The 21,491-nt window shown below is 35.9% G+C and overlaps 5 protein-coding genes across 11 annotated transcripts; 2 read left to right on the top strand and 3 right to left on the bottom strand.

Annotated features, from left to right (window-relative positions):
* Positions 1-266: 266 nt before the first annotated feature.
* Maf1 (repressor of RNA polymerase III transcription Maf1) lies at positions 267-6,125 on the bottom strand. Of its 2 annotated transcripts, XM_043428147.1 has the most exons (6): positions 5,989-6,125; positions 3,648-5,427; positions 3,402-3,551; positions 2,650-2,931; positions 2,385-2,504; positions 267-2,051 (listed from the first exon to the last, which is right to left on the bottom strand). In XM_043428147.1, the coding sequence occupies exons 2-6, from the start codon at positions 3,728-3,730 to the stop codon at positions 1,979-1,981; spliced, it is 708 nt and encodes a 235-aa protein (XP_043284082.1). In that variant the 5' UTR covers positions 3,731-5,427; positions 5,989-6,125; the 3' UTR covers positions 267-1,978. The 2 variants fall into 2 exon arrangements, with proteins under 2 accessions (XP_043284082.1, XP_043284083.1); XM_043428148.1 differs by lacking the exon at positions 2,385-2,504.
* Positions 5,576-10,960, bottom strand: LOC122415729 (uncharacterized). Of its 3 annotated transcripts, none has more exons than XM_043428139.1 (8): positions 10,840-10,958; positions 8,319-8,446; positions 7,897-8,147; positions 7,653-7,718; positions 7,456-7,569; positions 7,251-7,346; positions 6,993-7,139; positions 5,576-6,809 (listed from the first exon to the last, which is right to left on the bottom strand). In XM_043428139.1, the coding sequence occupies exons 1-8, from the start codon at positions 10,843-10,845 to the stop codon at positions 6,295-6,297; spliced, it is 1,323 nt and encodes a 440-aa protein (XP_043284074.1). In that variant the 5' UTR covers positions 10,846-10,958; the 3' UTR covers positions 5,576-6,294. The 3 variants fall into 3 exon arrangements, with proteins under 3 accessions (XP_043284074.1, XP_043284077.1, XP_043284076.1); XM_043428142.1 differs by having other exon boundaries at positions 6,629-6,809; positions 7,066-7,139; positions 10,840-10,960; XM_043428141.1 differs by having other exon boundaries at positions 6,684-6,809; positions 6,951-7,139; positions 10,840-10,960.
* LOC122415728 (KRAB-A domain-containing protein 2-like) lies at positions 8,698-12,738 on the top strand. Of its 3 annotated transcripts, XM_043428138.1 has the most exons (3): positions 8,698-9,809; positions 9,933-10,555; positions 10,635-10,826. In XM_043428138.1, exons 1-3 carry the CDS (start codon positions 9,263-9,265, stop codon positions 10,674-10,676), a joined length of 1,212 nt encoding a protein of 403 aa, XP_043284073.1. In that variant the 5' UTR covers positions 8,698-9,262; the 3' UTR covers positions 10,677-10,826. The 3 variants fall into 3 exon arrangements, with proteins under 3 accessions (XP_043284073.1, XP_043284072.1, XP_043284071.1); XM_043428137.1 differs by lacking the exon at positions 10,635-10,826 and adding an exon at positions 11,362-12,738 and having other exon boundaries at positions 8,698-10,555; XM_043428136.1 differs by having other exon boundaries at positions 8,698-10,555.
* On the bottom strand, positions 12,435-16,556 carry LOC122415737 (uncharacterized). The gene is made up of 3 exons (XM_043428151.1): positions 16,169-16,556; positions 15,141-15,305; positions 12,435-14,952 (listed from the first exon to the last, which is right to left on the bottom strand). Exons 1-3 carry the CDS (start codon positions 16,236-16,238, stop codon positions 14,723-14,725), a joined length of 465 nt encoding a protein of 154 aa, XP_043284086.1. The 5' UTR covers positions 16,239-16,556; the 3' UTR covers positions 12,435-14,722.
* A 293-nt stretch (positions 16,557-16,849) lies between these two features.
* On the top strand, positions 16,850-20,954 carry LOC122415732 (Ring finger protein 146). Of its 2 annotated transcripts, XM_043428146.1 has the most exons (5): positions 16,850-17,651; positions 18,226-18,474; positions 19,280-19,582; positions 20,003-20,133; positions 20,249-20,954. In XM_043428146.1, the coding sequence occupies exons 1-5, from the start codon at positions 17,570-17,572 to the stop codon at positions 20,366-20,368; spliced, it is 885 nt and encodes a 294-aa protein (XP_043284081.1). In that variant the 5' UTR covers positions 16,850-17,569; the 3' UTR covers positions 20,369-20,954. The 2 variants fall into 2 exon arrangements, with proteins under 2 accessions (XP_043284081.1, XP_043284080.1); XM_043428145.1 differs by having other exon boundaries at positions 20,003-20,954.
* The last annotated feature ends 537 nt before the right edge of the window (positions 20,955-21,491 follow it).

Genomic DNA, 21,491 nt, shown 5'->3' with positions numbered 1-21,491 from the left:
ATTTTTTTTTCTACTCTACCAAAGATTACGAATGTTCGTCGACACTATATAATGCAGTAACAACTCCGAGGGCATTAGAAAAAATGCTGCAATATGTAGAATAAAGTTGTTTCGAGGCACCGATAAAATAAAATATTTCAGCGAATATATTTTTCAGCCGGAATTGACTGTGGGAACTTTTCAAGCGATTATGAAACTATGGAAAGGTGTCCGATGCACGTCTTATTTTAGAAATAAGTTGCCCGTATGGAGGAATACCGAGGATATATTATTCTGTATGACTACATTACTTTATTTGCAACTTGTTGATTTACACTGACAACATCCACGTAGATACGCAGTCGTGGTGTTTGCAATAATTAAATCGCTGAGCGCTACAAAAAAAAACGAGTTGGTTTTTTATTCGTTTGAAAAACATAATTATCTCGTTTCAGTAACAGCTACAAACGTTTTGATTTATTTTCTCTTTTTTTTTTCTTTCAGGTAAGTATACATCTATATTCACTGCAAACGATTTTTTCATTTCCGTCTGTCATCCAGCATCACTTTATTTGGCTGATTATTATTTTCTATTTTACATATTCGATAATCAATAAAACGAAGCAAAGCTTTAATGGAATCAAGAAATCGTTTCGGAAGTGAAAATTCGAAAAAGAGTTCGACCACTGAAATATTTGCTTTCTTTTCCCTGTGGATGAAATTGCGCAAAGTCGTTAAATCATCCATCATTAGAATGAAGTTTTCGTAACTCACTCGTTCTTTTTATTAATTTTGTATACACCGGAAGGATAGTAGTTTAAGAAATCAACTCTTTCGGGGAAATTCACTGCTGAAACATGATTTTTTTAACGGTTTATCCAACTTTGCAATTGTTTTGAGATCGTTCGTCTGTATTTTTTGTGTTAGCCATTGATACATCTCGGAAGGTAAATCATTTTTTATCACGTTTTTAAATTGCTTTGAATATATTCTAGATCAAAAGCTTCATGGGATTATTCGAGCCTCCGAGTTACGAGAGTTCAGAAGTTAAAAACGAACCTGAATGCTTTCTCTTATTTAGAGTTAAAAATTTTTGACACTGTCAAAATTTGAAATTGAATGAAAAAACAACGATTGAGCAATTCCTGTGTCATTAAAAATGATATTTAACGGAGAAATAAGTTTTTGAAATTTTCTTCATATCTAAAAACATCTGAAACATGATTAGTACGTTCTTTATTGCATTTTATTCATTCGAAAGAACTGATATTTCAGGAGAGTTTAAACGATTACTTCAATTAAGCAAAAACGAACGGATTGATTTTTGGTGAATTATTTCTTGCAAGCATTTATTGAATACGTAACGAAACAGTTACTGAGGACGATCGTTTCTATGGGTGAAGGTGTTAAATAAACTTCTACGTATTCAGAAATCTTTCGAAATACTATTTATAAATTGATGATGGAGAAGTGAGATAATCAGAGTGAAAAAATCGAGACATTCAAGAGAACACAGATGAGGAAATCGTTGGGAACATCGAAAAATCACGCATAAATACAACTCTCCGCACTGTAGTTTTTTCTTTTATCACTCATCACATGAGGGTTTAAAGAATGTTGGCAATATTGAAAATTAATATAAGGACATTACGTTTCAATGAGGCTGTCAGGAGAATAGAATGAAAAGAGACCTTCTACAATTTTTTTCTCCACATTGAAAGAGTATAAAAATGTATTGCACAGTGCGTCTTCGGAATGCAACCAATTTTCCCAATTATCTTAATTTCGTCATGCCCAAATTGTTAATATTTTTTTTCAGAAATCCTCTTTCAAAATATATTCAATAGCGTCAATGAAATTTGATCGAACAATATTTGTGAAAGAAATAATTGTGATAATGAAAAATAGATATCTCATCCACTTGCAATAACCCAAAATGCTTTAAACGCGTTTGGGATCGAAATAAGAAATACTAGGTTGAGGGAGGTTTTAAGCCGTCTCAGTATCTATCTTCGTCATCCTCGTCCATTGCAAAGTCACTGCCGACACCAGAATCCAAGACGTAAAGAGGACTGCAATGATAAAAACAGCGTAATTAGTAAATTATTGAAGTAAAAGTCTCAATTTGTACTATCATTTATAGAAAAAAGGATGAAAAAGGCGATGTGAAAGAAATTCAATCGACGGAGAATCACAATGTCAAATTTTTTCTTGCACAAAACTTACGCACAAAAAACTTAAGAAAAAGGAATGAATTGTTCACAACTGACAGCATCCTTGAGCCTGGCAGAAGTAATTAAAACGAAAAAGTCGAAAATTCCATTGGATTCTGTTGATAGAACAAAACTTTTGCATCGCTCTGAACTGTGTGTCAACAAATATGTGTAACAAAATCTCGCACTGACTTTATCGCTCTGCAGGTGAAGAAGACGATACGCTTGAGCTTCTTATTATAGAAAAAGTAATTGAAAGACCACAGGCATCCATCTTCACCGAATGGATCTGACGCCAGGTCAGGATTGTAACTATAAAGAAACAAGGCCAATCGATAAATACAATTGGGATGAACGTGCGCGCGAACTGTTTTAGGCTCACAACAGTTTCATAGTACTACAGAAAAGCACATAAAAAAAATTCGAAAATTTCCATTTTTATTTTTGTTTAGTTTACCTGTAAATATCGCACTCGTTCATCGATATTTCATCCTCCACCGCAGCCCACAGGGCTGATCTTAATGTACGATAGTGATCGCCCGCGGTGGCGCTGAGATTACTGTCCACGGAATTCATCACCCATTGCAAACTCGGCTCCTTACTGAATTCGTGACTTTTCGCGTCCGAGAAATCATAATCCGGATGAAATGCTGAATTTAACGTTGCGATCAGATAGAATAAAGTTTTGCGGCTGATCGTGTCGCAGAGAGGACCATCCTCGTCCCCGGATATGCTCCGGCTGAAATTTTTTCAATTAACTTCGTTGCAATTCGCTTGACAGGAATGATGGAAAAACTATTTTTCACATCGAGTTGAAATACTGAATGAGAAATTTTTCATGAATGAATAAAATTCAAGTTTTTATTCAATAACGTTGAAAATCCGAAAAGCGAGGTTCGCATCAACTTTTACGATCGACGATTCGAATGTGTTCGAAAAATTTTGGCACAGTTCCAAATGAGTCGACATTGTTTTGTTTGAAAAGTAAACTGTAACGGTTTGTACTGCTAGGGTCTATTATATTGGAAATTAACTCCTTATTTTTTAAAAGCCTGAACTCTTTATTGTGGTTACAAGAATTGCTCGAAAAATTGCACTTTTCGAAAATCCGGAAAATGATTTTTTTCATACCGCGGTACTCTTTGATTTGAGCGTTTCTGCAAAGTCGACGGGACAAAGACAACAAGAAAAAGAGGAGGAAACCTATACCTAAAATAGCTTTGGGCAGGAGAGGTACCCAAAGAAGTTTGTGGTGGTGACAACGCTTGAAGATCATGGGGATTAACACCGTGTTCGGCATTGAATCTCTTATACAATTGTTTGTCATTGCCAGCCATTTTGCAGGAATAGCTCTCGATTCTGTAAATAAAATATGAAACAAAATCGAAGCGAAAAGAAAACGATTGAAAGCAAAAAACGGAGATATCCAAAAAAAATGTTGGAGTTCTGGATTACCTTCCTATAATTTTGCTGTCGCCAGTTTTAATGCACAAGGCGCTGTTGATAGCTTCGAAACGCGTGCTTTCGAGGAGCTTCATTGTGCGCTAGGGGAGTGAAAAAAAGGCAGAAAAGTCGAGAACGAAAGGATTTGTGGAGAATTTTTCGAATTTCAAATGCCTTTGAATGTTATTTGGCTCAAATCGTGAATTCTCGTTAATCGTTTCCGTACAACTTTCTCAAGATCCTGCGAGTCTCCTGCTCTTTTGTTTAGTAGAAACAGCGAGTCTGCATTTTCGAGGATCGGGTTCTCGAAACAATGTTTATCTCTTCGAGCTTATCTTCAGAGACGCGATTTCTTACGCGCTCGAAACTCTTCTGGTTCTCTTATTAATCGTTCAGTACAAACAATCGTTTAACGGACTTATACGATTTCTAAGACTTATCGTATCGGTAACCATATTTTTTATGTTTATGAAGATTCCTTTCCTCTTCGAGTGTACGAAGTTAATCGTTGCGCTTACGGAGTTTTCCTCTGACCTACACTTTGGGTACATCACACAAATCGACCCTTCAAAGTTGCACAAAAAGTTATTAATTTCGGGTTTTCTTTGTTTTCTTCTCGATTTACAGCCTCGAAAGAGTCCTAATTACCGGATAAATTCCTTCCAATATTCAATAATTAGTCTTCAAAGATGAGCGTTTGGTTGTCAAGGGTGGGAGAACGCGAAAAGAGTGTCGGAGTGTTTCGTGGTTGAAGGTCACTAAAAACCGTCAGCCCGCACTCGGATTCAATGAAAGCGTCTGCAATCGGCCCGATTCGCTAGAGCCACGAAAAAGCGAAAACTCTACGTATACGTGACAAAATCCGCTGTACACAGCATATATACATACACGTATATATGTATAGATATAGATGGATTTATTCTCGTTGCTAGAAACCGCTTAATCAGTTACGCGTAAACGCGATTTTCAAATTCCCCTGTCTGATAACTCTGAAAATTAATCGTCACTGTTTGTTTTTTTATATTTTTCTCCTTTTTTTTTTCTTCAACAGGCCCGCTAATGCAGATAACAATCCATGGTCGTAAACATTGTGTCAAAATTCACTTTGGCCGCGAAAGAAAATGCTACTTTGGGAGGATTGAGGGGACACTTGGGTTTGCGTCGAAATTAAATAATACTCAAAGGCTTATTTATTCTTCAAACACTTTGTTCGATGCACTTGACTGATATTTCTGGTGGTTTACTATTCGATATTTTTCTCTTTTACTAGGATGTGTCCAATTTTGTGTTCGTATCGCAAACTACGATGGCAAACTGATTCACGCACGTATAGCTACGAATGTATTAGTGTGTATACTGGTTCGTTTGCGCGCGTGTGTTGACATGCATGTACAAGGGATCCGTACAAGTATTTTTAGGACTGTTCGTCGGCTATGCGCTTGATTTTCTTTCTCTGTTCTTCGTGCGCACGCCGTGACGGAGAAAGAGAAGTGCGTTTGTATGTGTTCGGTGTGCACGGGCGGTCGGGCGCGTCAAAAGTGTGTGCCCATCCCCCTCCGTTTACCCCTGCACCACCCGGTTGCTGTAGACAAAAAATAGTACAAGCACACAAAGCGTCTTTTTCCCCCTCTGTGCCCTCCTGTTAGTTCGTTTTCTTTGTCCTAGTCAAGCGCGCCATCTGTCTCCTTCTCTTTTTATTGGTCATTACACGACTTCTCCCCTCTCGCTTGCCACGAAATTCTGACGTTTTCCCCTCCTTCAACCGCAACGAACAAAGTCTCTTGCTTGCGTGCTGCGTATCAAAATTTGTATCATCATGCGCAGATCCACAATGACGTTAAGGAACGTGGCGGGTCTTTTGAAATTTTGCTTAAAAAATCGTTTCATGAGAGAGAATAAAATTTGTTTGTATGACCAAATAAAAATACAAAATTCTTCAATTCTATTGTCAAAAAGTTTTTTTTCCATTAAAACTGTACAAACATATCACTTTGCCTATATATAATTGGATTTTTAACACATTATAAAAATATCAAGAAAAAATCGAATCGTTATAACCATGTTTATTTTGAGAAATGAAAAAATTTAAACATGCCCAATGGGATTTTTTCTCGTCATCAATGAACCTTATTTTGTAAGGATTAAAATTTATCGTGTGCTTTCAACTGCGTTACGAATTCTGTTCTTTGAAATTCATCAGATTTTTAGCGTTTCTTCTTGGTACATTTCGAATCATCCAAATGTCGTTCTCTCATATATCTAAGAATGGTTCGTTTCAGAATGAAATGAAGAAATTTTTTGTTTGGAGGTTTCATATAATAAATAATAAAATATCGATAAACTACTGGCATACCTGAATATCACAAAATTTTGGTGTAAATCCTCAATTGGTTATAGTCATGAAAACAGAAGGCTCGTTTTTGTTGATCCTCAGAAGTATTGTATTTTTTCTTGCGAACTGTAGCGTCTTCTTTCCAGAGGCATTGATCGCTTCGGAAACCATTTTTCTATGCGTTTTGGTATGTGTTCTCTGAATACTCATACCAAAACCTTCGGTCGTTAAATGTTCTCTGTTTTTCTCTGTTCTTTATGTCGCGTCACAGAAACTTCAGCTTTTGTATTTTTTAAAAGCTTCGTCAATAACTCTACCAGAGTTTTGTTATCTTTTATTTCCACTTCTTGCCATTTCCAACCCTTTAAAGACCTTTTCTTCTCGCAATGCAGTATTTCTAAGTCTATCACAAGAATCACATCGTTTTTTTATCGACAAAAGTGGACAGTCGTTTGAGCGCCACGTATCGACGTAATCTTTGTACATTTTCTCATACGGAACGCAACGAGAATCGATGGCTCCTATCCCAACGCAAATACACTCTTGCAAAAACCTCTCCAAAACCTGAGGTATTAACGTAGTGTTTTTGCAAATCAGCGGAAGGTTATTTTTGCTCCTGTCGATCGCATTGCCATACACAAAATAACGGAGGTTTCCTTCGTTATCGAGGGTTACGCTTTTTTGAGTAACCGGCGAATTAATACCGTTTTTTACTCTGATCACGGTATATGTGAACAACAGGCGAGGCCCATTCGCCACATTCATTTCAGTGAAGCCCCAAGGTTTCGGTAGTTCAGTCACCGAGAATTTCTTTGACTCTCCGTTAGCCGATAATTCTCGACCTAAAAAGTAAATACTTCATTATTATAGGGACTTTTACTAAACCTAAATAAAACTGATGTACACAGAAATGGGCAAAATAAAATTAGACTCAAAAACGAGAAAGACTCCAGTCGACAAAATAAGATTCACAATGAAATAACATGGCTTATATTCTGATAGCTTTCAGATGCTGAAAGTATTTCCTTGTGTTTTTGAATCGGTAGCTGGGCGTATCTCCATACTTGATGTATTTTCCTGAGCGATAATTACTCGTGCCTTTTCAACAATAACACCGTCCATATTTATTTCCCGTGTGGTAGAAGATTTGTTGTATCGAACCAAGAACACGTCTACATTCATTTAAAGAAATGAAATATGAATTTTTGAAAGAGTATTCAAACAATATTAAGGTCATACGAGGTAACAGTACCCAAAAACTTGCCAGATTTGTAAGGACATACCTTTTACAGCAGGAGGCTCATCCATCGGACTGCAGTCAGTTTCGAGCAAAAACGAAGCATTGTTTTCCATCAGATCAGTTTCAACGTGTGATGTATCTGTAGTAGTTACGGCATATTCTCAGAATCATTTGGATGATTCAATTTTACTCGTTTACTTGAAAAGAACGAGGGAACATCCATCAAATTAAAAAGGGAATCGTAATACCTGGTGGTGCACATTGCTTTGAGTATGAGTGTTCGTTGTCCTTGCCTCTATCCTCCAATGAATTTTCTTTGCATAGAGGTATCGCTTCAGTATTAACTCTTGTTTCGTCTGTAGCTATAACAAGGGACAATAGTGGACGATAAACAGTCAGTTGGTTTGTTTTGAATCTTCCAGAAATATAACAAATATCTGCTCACTTGTATCTGTAGCAATGGTATCAATATTGACTTGTGTTTTTTGCTGATTTGCAACAGCGCCAATACCTGCGTAATATAAATTAAGGGAATTATTTTTCCGGGATGGCTCATGACAATCACGTTTACAAATGTGGATTTTGCTTGAGGCCTGAATACTTTTACAGTTGGTTTAGAGCTTAATAAAAAAAAAACTTCAGGCCTTTGGATTCGAAATTCAATGATATGATTTTCTGGTATAACGCACCGTCGATGGAGGCATCATTTTTGCTGCTGTCATGCTGCAACGGATATTGTTGTAATAGAGCATCGGATAATGGTACTACTCTAGAGTCGACCAAAGTTGGAATCGCTGTACGCTTCAATCGTTTACGAGATGAATTTATAAATTGATCATTCGTGAAATGACAACCACAAATGTGTCTAATGTTATTCAATTTGTCCTCTGGAAGGTAAACCAAGTCCTCAACACCCGCTATCCTAAGCCATAACCGGCACCTGAAAATTATTGAAATGATGCGATTCTGCAATTTATTCTTAATTAAAACGTCAGAAATCCAAGTGATTGATACTAAATTCGAGGCAAACTATAATCCAAACAGAAATCAAAATACTACAAGATCTACTTGAAGGTGCTTGATATATCATCCTTCAAAATTCACTACGTACCGCTCGACATCTGGTGGAAACTTTGCATATATACAGTTTCCTTGTTTACGTTTAACATGCCCACAGTGTGGTACAACACATTTTGAATAACTAGTCGACATATCGGTGTCTCGGTGTTTCATGTATTTCTGAAATATGAAAGTAACGAGTCAAATTAACTTGACAGCCTGTCAAGTATAATTACGTATAATATTAATGATTTATGTATAAAGTAATTTATCAGTTTCATAATAGCTGAAAAGTACCTATTAGTTTACTCGTACATTCAAAACATTGTACATCCAAAAATCACAGTGAAAAATGTTCACAATATTGCTAATGTAAAGGATAATGTTCACTATCTGAATCCATGAAGTAACCTCTCTGAAGTATTCCTCGTTAATTTTCTTCCTTAGTTTTTAATTTCACGAAACGGTGATGAATATAATCATCTCGAATATATGTATATACGAATGTAGGAGGGAATATGAGCACACCAACCAACCACCAACGAACCTCTTGAAATTCATCCGAACTCTATCAGGCAGTGACCTGACCAGTAGCTATAGAGCACCGGTTCGACTACCATTACAATACTATCAGGCAGTCCATGAGCTACGTTACTGTTCACAGCGTTTGCAGTAAGACACAGACGTAGTCTGAAATCTGAAAGTCAGAAATCATCGAGACGAGACCACCAGGAATGAATGAAAATAATGAGACAGACTAACATGGAGGTTAGGTGGACGCGTCTCACTATATATACTGAGAGTCGGGAGACTAGACGACGAATCTGACGAATTGGAAAGAAGAAAATCTATATATGTCAAAGAACTCAGTGTATGCCTGTACGTCTGAATCAAAATCGTTTTTTCCCCGTGATTGTTTACACGAGTATTTATTCCGGTCATTCCGGTACGTTCCGTGATTATTACATACGTTTTTTGGTCGTGTAATTGACCATAATGGATGAGGCGTCGTCGAGTGAAAGAAGATGTAACAAAGAGTGTAGAGAGAAATTTTTAGCCGAGATTTTAAAGAGCGAGAGTGAAAAATCTACGCATTTCAATGTGCTTACAAGAGAAAAATACATGGAATTAATAAAAGAAGTTGAAGAGGCTCAAAAAACTGAGAAGAAAACATCGCTTCAACAAAGACGATTAAAACGTTTTAACATCCTAGAAATCGGTGGTTTAAAAAAATTAGTTGCACGAAACGATGGGAATGAAAATATTAAGTATTATCTGTCAGCTGATGAAGTCTACGACGTTATATATACAGCTCATGTGGCTGTGGGTCATGGTGGTCGTGACAGAATGTCAGCTGAAACATCAAAGAAATTCGCGAATATTACTAAAGAAATGATATGCCTTTTTTTATCAATGTGCCAAGTCTGTCAGCAAAAGAAAACAAAGAGAAAAAATTGCTGTACCTCCAATAAACCAGTTTTACACACTGATATGATAACGAGATGTCAAGTCGAGCTTATAGACTTCCAAACACAGGCAGACGGTAAATTCAATTTCATCCTAGTCTATCAAGATTGTACTACCAAATTTGTTCTGCTTCGTCCACTAGAGTCCAAGAAAGCTGAAGAGGTTGCTTACCATTTAAATGATATATTTCTAACTATAGGAGCACCGTGCATTGTCCAATCTGACATTGGAAAAGAATTTGTTAATGAAATTATTTGTGAACTGAACAGGCTGTGGCCGGAGTTGAAAATCATTCCAGGGAAAGCGTGCCAGAGTCAAGGCCCCCTTGAAAGAGCCAAAAACATTAAAACAATGCTAAGCTCTTGGTTGAGCGACAATCATACTACAAGGTGGTCCGAAGGCTTGCGGCACGTACAGTTCATGAAGAACCGAGCTTTCCATCCCAGCATTAAACAGTCACCTTACAAAGCTATGTTCTCTACCGAACCCAGAGTTGGTCTTTCCTCTACTCTTTTACCACCGGAGTTAATCAAAGAAATACAAAATGAAGAAGATCTCAATAAACTTTGTGGCGATGAAAATGAAAATGATACCGAATCGTCGAATAATGTTTCACAGTCGGATGAAAAATCTTTTTTCATTGCCAAAGATGTTCAGAAAGCCAGAACTATCAACACAGAAAATCTTGAAAAACAAGCTAAGAAGATGAAAACAAGTAGCAATGATTCACATTCGTCCAATGACGTTGCTGAAAACCCAACTTCTATACCTGATTTATCCCTTTGGAACCAAATTTGGCGGTCCACCGATATTGTGCTTCAGGTTATTATTCTACTAAAGTTATAAATACGATACTCTTGCTCTAAATCAAACAGTAGCTTGCATTAGAATTTTTTTTCAGGTCAACCAAATATCGAATTATGATATTAAAAGTATTCTCTAAAGCCTCAGTCTTCTCCAATTGAATACTCAATTAAGATTGAATTTTCCTTTCCATAATATGTCCGATATCTTTAGAACTATCAAAAAATCGGATGTGATGGAGAATTATTTTTGTATTTTTCACGGAATCGCAAATAAAAATGAAACATGACTTGGCTCTCTACCTTCATTTCATCCGATATGATAAATCGAATTCCACCATTAATCAGTATATTTTCATTTAATTTTGGGGCCTGTTATTCGTTATTTAAATTTACCAATATTTCATCTAAATTCAATATTTTTTCAGTATAACCTAATATCATGTGAATAAAAAACAAAATTCTGCTGGGTTCTTGCACTGTTCTACAGTACTAACTTCGATATGATAGGTGCGTTCCATTTATCGCCCGTAACGCCCGCAACGCTAAAAACCCTAACCACAGTGGCCGGTGCTCGGGCGTTGCGAGCGTTACGGGCGGTAAGTAGAACCCACCTTATGGCCGTTTTCTCCGACGTTAATCTGAGTTTAAACTCGGTTCATCCTATCTCGAAACTATGTGAAAAAAATTGAACTGAGTTTGAACCGCGTCGGAGAAAACGGCCATAAGAGTATAATGACGATGATCAAAGCAAACGTATATAATCGTAGAATATTTAACGTTCAGTCCGTTTTTCATAGAATTTTTTTTTTTTATATTTTTCAGAACGGGGCTTAACACCTGCGAACAAAGGTTCATATTGGTGGAGCAGAAAAACCGATATATGCCCGTTTTCTCCAACGTTAATCCGAGTTCAAATTCGGTTCATCCTATCTCGAAACTATTGCCCGTTTTTTCCAACGTTAATCTGAGTTTAAACTCGGTTCATCCTATCTCGAAACTATATGAAAAAAATTAAACTGAGTTTGAACCGCGTCAGAGAAAACGGCCATATATGAAAAAAATTGAACTGAGCTTGAACCGCGTCGGAGAAAACGGCCAATATTCTATCATAGTATCTATCATAGTACTAAGTAACGACGTTAATAATTGTAAAATAACGAAATTCAGCATAAATTTGATCAGACTTTCCTGATGCATGACTCATTACTGATTTCTTTGCGTTCATGGTAACCGTAACTTCAAACACAACGACGTAAAGTTTTTCGGCGTAAGTGTGTTAAACGCCGAACTGGTTTCTGCTATGCCAAACTTATCCATCCATCGCACTATATGCCTTGAATAAAAAGGTTTCAAGTTGCCTCAGCCAGATAATTCTGTACCGGTACCGGTGAAACTGGCTCGATCCAGCCAAAACCAGTTTCTCCTGAGTTCGAGGTTCATTGCAGTTTAATCTAGTTCGAACCACGTTTAACCAGTTGGTCCGAACCGCTGTGTGAGAGTTTGTTTTCATCGAAACAGCGTTTATTATTGAAGGTTAGCGAACAAAGTGTAAAAGAATCTTAACCGCGCGTACATGGTTTGTTCCCAAAAAAATGGCTCGCTTCTGCAAATACAGAAAAAAGGAAATCTTCAATCATAAAATATATTCCAATGAATCGAATGCCAATTTTTGATGTACACTTCAGAAGTCAAAATTTTGTTGATTCTCTGTGCTTTCTCATTGCGAAATAAAAGTTTTTATTAATTTTGTATCCTCTTGCAAAGAATAAAACTGAAACGAACCCGCTTATATGTAACTTGAATGAATAGGGAAAAATGCAAAATAATAGTTTTTTATTTGGAAATATAGAGTATTTGAAAAATTATACAAAATTTTTCAATAATGGAAACCTTAATTTTGTAAAAACATTTTTTTATTAGACTTTAAGTAAATTAGTCAAAATTGTTATTTATAAAAAAATGTACATTTTCGAATCGTATTTCCCCTGCTTTTACATTCTCATATTCTGTGTTATTTTGTTTTGTATCAAATAATGTGTTGTAGTTGATTGAAAATTCATTACAATGATTCGTTACGACACTTCTCTCATTCGTGTGTCTTCGTCAATGTTTCAATTCGCTGTTACAAAGATGATGTATATATAAATATTCAATCATTTGTTACAGTAACAATAAATTCCAGCAGATTTGTCAGAATAATATTTTTTTAAATATTTATTACTAGGGCCAAAGTGGCTATTCGTTAAATACTATTTGAGTACTGTGCTCAATTGAATTTTTTTTTTCTGGACGGTATTGGCAGTCTTATCCTTAAAATAGGCAATACGTATGCCCAGGGAAGTAGAATGAATGAATGAACGAATGAAGTTTTTAGCTGAAACTATTTTTTGTTCCCAGAAATTGCATGTTCTTCCCATTTCCATAATTGAATGTATGAAAGTAGTCACCAATATTTTGGTATTTTCTTCTAATCTTGGATTTTCCATTGAAGTAAAAAAATGAGGATTCACTTTTTCAACTTCTCTGCGCGTGTTGATGCCCCCTTTAGGAGTACACAAATAATTTTTATACTGCCTACTTGCGGGTCTGCGAGACTACAAAATAAGGAATGTTGTGTTTTTCGCAAAACAACTGACTATTGAGGTTTTTTTTTCAATTGGCCAATCAGGCTCAAGATGACAGGTACAAGCATAATCTTCAATCTCTTCTTATTTTTTCTCAAAAAACTGTGTGAATGAAAATCGTGAGTTTTGCGCATTCCCGAGTTTCTTAGACCCGATAAACCCCTAAAATTGATGTTTATATGTAGATATATATATATATATTTATGTATAAAAAATTTTTATCCAGGGACGGTAAATTGCTCAAGTGAGTATAAAAAATATTAATAGCTTGTACTACTTTGGAATAAGACAGTATGACTTATGAGATTTAATGGAGATTCTCACGTGTCATTAATTTATTGGCTAAGGCACTTATTTAAGAGTGGCTCGAATTGAGAAAAAAAATAACTTTCATGAATATTTTTTGTTACTTTTAAAAATGATGAAATTCGCTTTGTTAGAATCCATTAATTTTTTCCTTGTTTCTACTAGTCTTTACACCTGTTGGAGTTGTACTACAAAAATTAAACAATGATGGATATTCGTTGAACCTAACTGATGGATGTTCCAATAGTTTTCGAAGATTTCAAATCTTGCAACAAAAAATGTCCTTTGCACTGAATGTGAAAATTATTACAATTTTCCATGTTTCTTTGTAGAAAAGCAGCAAGACTCGAATAACCTGAGTCGCGATAATTGACTAGCGTTAAAATATTCGCTAATGAGATTGCGACCTCTGCACGAACTACGTGAACAATTAATTATTCATCAATTTTTTTTATTTCAATGTGAAGTCGAATATTATGTTTCCGAGTAAGAGAAGTTATTTTTAATGTACCTTCATTCGCTTATAAAATTGTTAAATGTATAAAATGAGGATCAAGTTATTAGAAAATAGAAACTTCTCATTTGTTCAATGGTTGGAAACATAATTTCGTAAGAGAAAAATATATTTTTTCCATGAAATTCGACATTGAGGTTTTGGAATTATTACCAAAATATTTTTTTTAGTCAACGTTCATTAAATTGCCGCTTTTTTTCAAAGTACGTTATTTCTAAAGAAATAAATCTTTAACAAGTTTTCCATGTCAAATTCAACGAATTACCTCGAAATTCTTACTACGAGTCGACACAACTTTCTCAATTTTTCAAATTTTCTCTCATTCTCCTCTGAATGATTGTTATTTTCCAAGTTATCAAAGGAAAACTCATAACTTCTCAAGCATATAATGAAATAAAAAATGAAAATTCGTCATCGTAGTACAATACATTACAAAAATTTTTAAAAATGGTTCTTCAGAAATATGGAAGTTTCCTCGAAAAATTTGGCTCGATTATAAACGTCAAATTCAGTCCCTCAAGTAAACCGAGTATCTTTGTAGTGCGATATATATAAAAAAAAAAAAACAGGATGCAAGATTTTACATTCATAAGGCCATGGTAGAAGCGTGATTCATGTGACGTTGCGAATTTTTACGGTATAAATTTTGTCTGAGGAACTCTGAGATCATGAAGAAACTTTGCCACAGAGTCTTTCGACAAATCTTCGACAGTAATTTGGTTTTTTTGGCTTCGGGACTCTAAAGGAATATTCGTGCAGAGCCGATTATAGAAAATCCGACGATAATTGGAATGTACCAAGCTCCGCGTACGTTGTGTCCCCCGTTGCATCCGTCTTTACTGTTGCACGTACAATATTCCATGAATACATTATACGATCCTGTTCTCATCAGACAAAATCTTTCATCCCCTTCGATTCCTGGCTCACCCAAATACGCACAACTACGGAAATACTTCCAAACACCAGCAACTGTAAGAATTTCAAGCATTTTATACTTTTTGTAAATATTTTATGAATATATTTTGAATGATATTAAAATGTTCTTGAATATTTAAAAGTGTTCTAAAATTATTTGAGTTGTGGCATAATGAAAATTATAATTTATGAAGATGACACATAAATATTCTGAAAATCATTGAAATCAACCATGGACACACCTTTTTGACGAATCTTTCGACACATTGTTGGTTTTCCAACACCAGGCAAATGTTCGAGTGGATCGAGTTGGCTGCAATCTGAAAATCCTATGGTGGAATTGTCAAAGGGATCTGCGCACTTGGGATCAAAATCCGATCTGCATACCCAGCATTTTATTGACAAACCTGTAATAATCATTTCTTATTGAACTTGAATATTTCATCACATAAAAAAAACTTTGCAAATGAACGGAGTGCCATTTTTATATTGTTTATTCTTATAAGTAAAAATCTGATTTTCTAGAATAAAAAACTGAAAACAGAATGTGCTATTACTTAAACAGCAAACTGTATTCTATTCAAGATTCGTTATAATCAACACAGTTTTAAGGAATATTTTCTAAATAAAAAATTACTTTATCCAGCATTAGCCCCATAGGAATTTCTTAAAGATTCCAGTTTAATCATAAAAAGAAGAGTCTATAAATGTTTGAAGGTGTTAATATAAAAATTGGCAGAACAGTTGAGCAGATTTTCTACAGTTTGTATAACTGTGATGTTGGCAAATGTTTAAATTATAACAGATTGTCATTTTTTTGTAGGAATTCTATCGCACTACATCAACCATGTCCTGTACCATAGCGGAACATACTCAAAATAAAAATAATTCCTAGACCCTAGCAGATGTCTTTCTGGAGCTTATGTTTTAAACATAAATTCGTTATGTAGTCTGGAATTAGGTCATAAAGGTGTTGAAGTAAATATTTTGTTGTTGAGTTAAATGAAACTCACTGAATGTTCTAAATTAATATAAAAATGTTGGATTGAAATTGAAAAGAACAACGTGACTGTATAAACCTTCCATATTAAAGGTTTGAAAAATGTTATTATTTACAACGATAATCCTTGATGTAATCGAAAAATGAAAGTTTTAATGTTTTTACGATATGACATAATACGACTGCTAATAAAAACATGGAAATGATTTATTATCTAATAAAAATAACACCGATGAAGAATAAATAAAAAATACGAGACAGTATTCTCACCTTGTTCCACACAAATAAAAACCATCAACAGCGTCATTAAAATAGAAACATTTCTCGCCGCACCGCCCATTGCACGATTATATATTACTCACGTACAGTGAATTTCAATAGTTAGAAAAAATATTATCAAGAAAAAAAAGATGCACAGGGGACTTGTTCGAATTTATATTCAATCGATCGTTTATACTTTGATAAACAAACGTTCCTAACACTACATAAAAAACCGTCTAATTTACGACGATTATTGTCCACGTTCGAGTATTCGAGTATCCACGCCCTCCACGCCTAGCTTCTCTGTGTCAACGCTGCTGCTGCATGTGAAGGTTCTCCCATTTTCGCCCATTCCATCAGTCGGTCGCGGGCGTCGGAGGGTAAAAGTGAACTTGACTGAACTCTATTAAAACAGAACGCTGCTGACACAGCGTCGAGAGAGAAAGTCATTGTAAGAGCAGCTGTCTTTGTCGGTACAGTCCGCCAAAAAAATTAGTTGACAACGAGACACCGAAAACTACGAATTGTTCGAAGACTTCGAATTATGCGAAGTGCTGCTGTATGCCAGAAAACGATTTTCCGTTCAAACCGTACAATTGTGCGTCGTACAAGGATGCGCAAATCAGACAGAAAAGGAAGCGTTCCCGCTTTCTCTGTCGCCGTCGAAAAGCTCGGGCCTTGCTCGGGCCGTTACGTGTTACGACCCCACTACGACCCTCATGGGGGGGGCCAAGTGGATGCCGATGCTTTGACGGCTTTGACCGATGTGCCGACGTCTTTTTCGTAATTTATCGGCTAATATCGAGTCACGTGACTAACTTTTACATGTGCGATACGTTGAAACCGTGCATGGTTGAAACCATGGACGAAAACAATTTTAAACGGAGAACATCACAACATTAGCAGACATTAGTTTGTTTGAATTTTGACGAAGCCTAGTTTCAATTCGATCCAACGTCTTCTGAAGAAGTGCTACACCATTAAACAATTCGATTGTTATACCATACACCATTGACCGACCCCCGAGGTGCCTCCGAGCGGTGTATAAAAAAACAGCAACATAAATATATGTATGGGAACTAAATCTGGGGCTAAATTAAAAAATGTATTTTTTGTTTAAATGGTTAATCGATCGCTGAACGATTTAATTGGGCCACCACGAGCCACTGTACGACCCCCAAGATGTTTTAAAAAATTCATATATTTGAATTGGGGAAGCTATAACCAAGCTGACCAGGGGAGGTCCTAAATCCATAACAACCAAAATGGCGACCCGACGAGTGACGCATAACGAATCGAGGACGTGAAGCGTGTACGAGCATGCTTACAAATAATCTATCCATCACACTTACAAATTTAACGGAACTCTAGTCTTCGTCGTCTCTGTAAACTGTTGGTAAACGATTGAAAATGGCTCACGCGAAAATTGAAGATTCTGATAAATCTGAAGCGAATCTCAAAGAGCAGGAAAAAGATTGTGACGAAAAAGATGGTAAATACTTTATTTTTTGTTTACTTTTCTATCCCTTAGCCGTTTAAATGGATTCGTGTTTGGTACTTCAAAAAATGAACGTACGATTTTCAACCACTTTTTCGATAATTATAACAAATATACAAAATGCACAGATTATAAATCAATTCTCATTCTTCTTTACAAATCATTTAAAAAGTTCCTATCTTATTCAATCACTAAGTTCGAGTGCAAGATAATACAACTATAGTTTTTCTTATTACTTATTTGAAGTGATCTAGTCATGCAAGCTTGAATAAAATTTTGATTTTTTCTCAACCTATTTTTTTTCTGTAAAGGAAACAATAGTGTACTTAAAAAAGCACTGCTGCAAAGTGTTCGTCTTGGATGTAACACGCTTACCAAGATCCAGGCCAACGCGAAAGATTTTGAAATATTTTGGTTTTTTTATTTAACTGCAGCTGTGTGAAAAATTGCCTATCAAAAGATATATTTTAGAATTTAAATGATTCCAGTTAATAATTTTCTGGATCAATGAATAATAAATTTCAAACAGAATTCGTTCATAAAACTGTTTTTTTTTAAAATCAATCAGGTACTGTATTGATACTGGAATGTGCCGTTTGCCTTCAACCGTGCATCCATCCGGCTCGCTTGCCCTGCAGCCATATTTTCTGTTACCTCTGTGTGAAAGGTGTGGCAAATCAGAGTAAAAGATGTCCAATGTGCCGACAAGAAATACCTGCAGATTTTATAGAACATCCACAACTTGTAGAAGTGGAAGATGATGCCAAACCGCCAGTGGTCGATGAGGAATACCAATGGTTTTACGAAGGACGGAATGGTAACAACTTTGATAAGTATTTATCATACTTGCTTCAAAAAAAGTGCAAAAATCTTTGCTCGTACTTCGCCAAACTGAGTTGCGCAGTTGTTTTACTAATAAGAGATTCGTTGCACGATAAAATGATGAAATCCACTATCAACTGAAGAACTCATCACTGAGCTCGTAACAATATAATTTTATTCTAAGGACGAAGTGGTAGTTAAACAAAAATTGCTCAACTTTGTTGGCCACTAAAATCATTTTGGAAAATTGAAAAGCGATAAAGTTTTGAATGGAATCTTGATGAAAGCCCTCGTCCCTCAGGTTGGTGGAAGTATGATCAAAGGACCAGCGAGGACTTGGAGGCCATATTCAAAATGGGGGACTCCTCGTGCGATATTTTAATTTGTGGAGAACTCTACGTCATTGACTTTAAGGATAATGTACAGTACAGAAAAACTCAGCCTCGTTTGAAGCGTAATATTAAACGAGATTTAAGAGATGCTCCATGCAAAGGAGTCGCGGGTGTGAGGTGAAATTCATGAGAGCTTCTCTGTTTTTAGCCACACACTATTTTACAAAATACCCAATACATCACTATGAGATTATAAACGTTGGTACAAATTTGATCGAAGGATTAAACGATCCAAAGAAAAATATCGAAATAAAACTTTGTATATGGAACAACGACTTTTTTAACTTTGATATTTCTGATCAACATTTTTTCCTTCCTCTACATCCCAATTATTATTTTTGACATAAAAATCTGAAACTCAGTGCTTTAATGATCGGAAAATATACGAAATTTATTACCAATTCACAGGCTGGTGGCAATACGACCAACGAACGAGCCACGAACTCGAAACGGCCTACAAACAAGGAAAGAGAACTTGCGAGCTACTCATTGCTGGTTTTCTCTATATCGCTGATTTTGGTTCCATGTTACAATTACGACGAAACGATCCGTCCCGACATCGCAGGATCAAAAGGGATTTGTACAACGTACCAAAAAAAGGAGTTGCCGGGCTTCGCTTGAATGCCCAACAACAACAAGATGAAGAAATTCAAATAGTAAGAGAAATTCGGGGAGCTGAGCGACCAGCGAGTCCAGTGAGTGACACATTGGGTGAGCAGAAAAAGCACGGTTTTTGAAGAAAATCGAACACGGTGACCAACTTTTTCAAAGCTTGTATGAAAGGGGCCGGGTTGAAATTCCGAACGGTGAGAAATCAGAAGGCTCAAAAGTCCGAAAATCTCGCTAGTGCGGTATATCTATATATTTCGAGTCCCAGCTAGATTTTCGGACTTTTGAGCCTTCTGATTTCTCACCGTTCGGAACTTCAACCCGGCCCCGTATGAAATATCACGAGCAAAATTTCAGCCCGAATTGGAATGCCTGATCGTTTCTAAATCGATTACTTTTCAAACATTTACAACGTTTGACGAATAAAAAATTTAAAGTTTTTACGTTCCCGAAAAAAATTGTTATTTTAAAAATTTTAAGATTTTTTATCGCAATATGAGGCATATCGAACGAAATTTATAGGTACTGGGGATGGAACGAATACACCAGTGCCACCGAGCAACACGCCTCAAACTCCAGCCGGTGGGAATACGAGTGGAGATGCGACACCGCTCACAGATCGCAACGATCCGCGATCGGACTCTCTTCACCAGGTTTTGGAACAAATGCGTTCATTAGTGTTAACAGATGAGGTTCTAAGAGATTCGCACTTCGGTCTAAACAGCGATAACGAACCTGACGAGAACATCGATGATCGATCATTTTCAGATAATACGATGTTGCTTTGGGCGCCGAACACGACGACCGATTCTTCGAGTGAAGATGACGATTGAGAGGTTGCACAAACGATGTTCTTTGCATGAACATCAGCAACATTTCTCTCCATGACCGAGTATTCATCGGTCATTAATTTTGTGCTCATTTAAACGAACGAGAGAGTTGATTAAATCTCATGATCCATCAATGGGTCACCATATTTATATTTTTCTCCATTAATACAACTCAAATCGAAGCGTTTTGCAAATTATTCATCTCATTCGCGATTTTTCGAGCAATCTTCTCCAGTAGCGTTCTCCAGAAATTTTTCCAGTTCCTTAACGAACTCTTTTTATACGCTGGATTATATTCGCTCAATAATCCAATGGCAAATATCCTCGAAAAATACCAACGAGTACAATGAACTTATATATATATTATTATCCCTCGTTTTTTACTTCGCTATTCATGATCGTTATTCTAAATAATTGATGTATCTCAAAAATATTGTAAGTGCAATTGATGGGACAGTCTAGTAGTAAAGGAGTTCTTGAAATTCAAAGATATGAATCGTGGTATTCACAAAACAAATCTAGTTCAAAGTATTATATTATATTATTATCATTATTATTTGTTGTTATTATTATTAATAAAAAAAGTATTTGATCTGAAATTTATTCTGTATATCTCAACAATAATAAAATTAATCGTGAGTAAACGTGGTATTTACTTGTTTTCATGATGAAAGTTAAGCCTGCAAATATAAATAATCTAAAAGTTAGAAAAAAACGTGCAAGCATTATTTTATTTTTCCAAGCACTTGAATGTATAGGTTATGTAACAATAATTTTATTGTTTAACAATATCGTTCGTTATTCGAGTATTTCAATCATTTGATGTTCCTCAATAAATAGTCTGATATTCGAAAGTTTCGCGTGATTTGATTCGATCTTTCAATTACTTTCACTTAAGTAAAAATTTTTGAAAAATAATTACCGGAACTTTATAGGTTCGAGACTCCCGAGGGTTCCGTTGCGGTTTTACGAGAGTTGTCGGCTGAACAGAATATTGTGGTTTTTTTCCAAAGGTCAGTTTTCTTATCGGAAAAAATATTGAAAGTGCCAGACACGCGCACTTTGAAGTACCATGGTGTTTGAATCTTCCCGCCAAATGCATGCGAAGAATGAACAAAAGTGTTACATTATTTTTATATATAGAGTTTCATTTGCGGCCGCAATTCCGAGTACTTCCCCTT

This window comes from Venturia canescens, chromosome 9 (assembly GCF_019457755.1).
Source record: "Venturia canescens isolate UGA chromosome 9, ASM1945775v1, whole genome shotgun sequence".
NCBI classification, from domain to species: Eukaryota; Metazoa; Arthropoda; class Insecta; order Hymenoptera; family Ichneumonidae; genus Venturia; species Venturia canescens.
The sequence above is the reverse complement of the archived record's forward strand: the minus strand, read 5'-3'. Positions and strand labels throughout refer to the sequence as shown.

Bases quoted from the DNA above. Each gene is read 5' to 3' on its own strand.
- Maf1 (XM_043428147.1), bottom strand. From the start codon at position 3,730: ATGAAGCTCCTCGAAAGCACGCGTTTCGAAGCTATCAACAGCGCCTTG. The intron at 2,932-3,401 runs GTATAGGTTTCC...AAAAAATTTCAG, and splicing joins CCTGCCCAAAGCTATTTTAG to CCGGAGCATATCCGGGGACG. The intron at 2,505-2,649 runs GTAAACTAAACA...GTTTCTTTATAG, and splicing joins AACGAGTGCGATATTTACAG to TTACAATCCTGACCTGGCGT.
- LOC122415728 (XM_043428136.1), top strand. From the start codon at position 9,263: ATGGATGAGGCGTCGTCGAGTGAAAGAAGATGTAACAAAGAGTGTAGA. The intron at 10,556-10,634 runs GTTATTATTCTA...ATTTTTTTTCAG, and splicing joins CCACCGATATTGTGCTTCAG to GTCAACCAAATATCGAATTA.
- LOC122415729 (XM_043428139.1), bottom strand. The intron at 8,148-8,318 runs GTACGTAGTGAA...AATAATTTTCAG, and splicing joins TTTCCACCAGATGTCGAGCG to GTGCCGGTTATGGCTTAGGA. The intron at 6,810-6,992 runs GAAATACTTTCA...TTTACTTTTTAG, and splicing joins TACCGATTCAAAAACACAAG to GTCGAGAATTATCGGCTAAC.
- LOC122415737 (XM_043428151.1), bottom strand. From the start codon at position 16,238: ATGGGCGGTGCGGCGAGAAATGTTTCTATTTTAATGACGCTGTTGATG. The intron at 15,306-16,168 runs GTGAGAATACTG...TGATTATTACAG, and splicing joins TTTTATTTGTGTGGAACAAG to GTTTGTCAATAAAATGCTGG. The intron at 14,953-15,140 runs GTGTGTCCATGG...AAATTCTTACAG, and splicing joins TCGAAAGATTCGTCAAAAAG to TTGCTGGTGTTTGGAAGTAT.
- LOC122415732 (XM_043428145.1), top strand. From the start codon at position 17,570: ATGGCTCACGCGAAAATTGAAGATTCTGATAAATCTGAAGCGAATCTC. The intron at 17,652-18,225 runs GTAAATACTTTA...AAAATCAATCAG, and splicing joins AGATTGTGACGAAAAAGATG to GTACTGTATTGATACTGGAA. The intron at 19,583-20,002 runs GTGAGCAGAAAA...CGAAATTTATAG, and splicing joins TCCAGTGAGTGACACATTGG to GTACTGGGGATGGAACGAAT.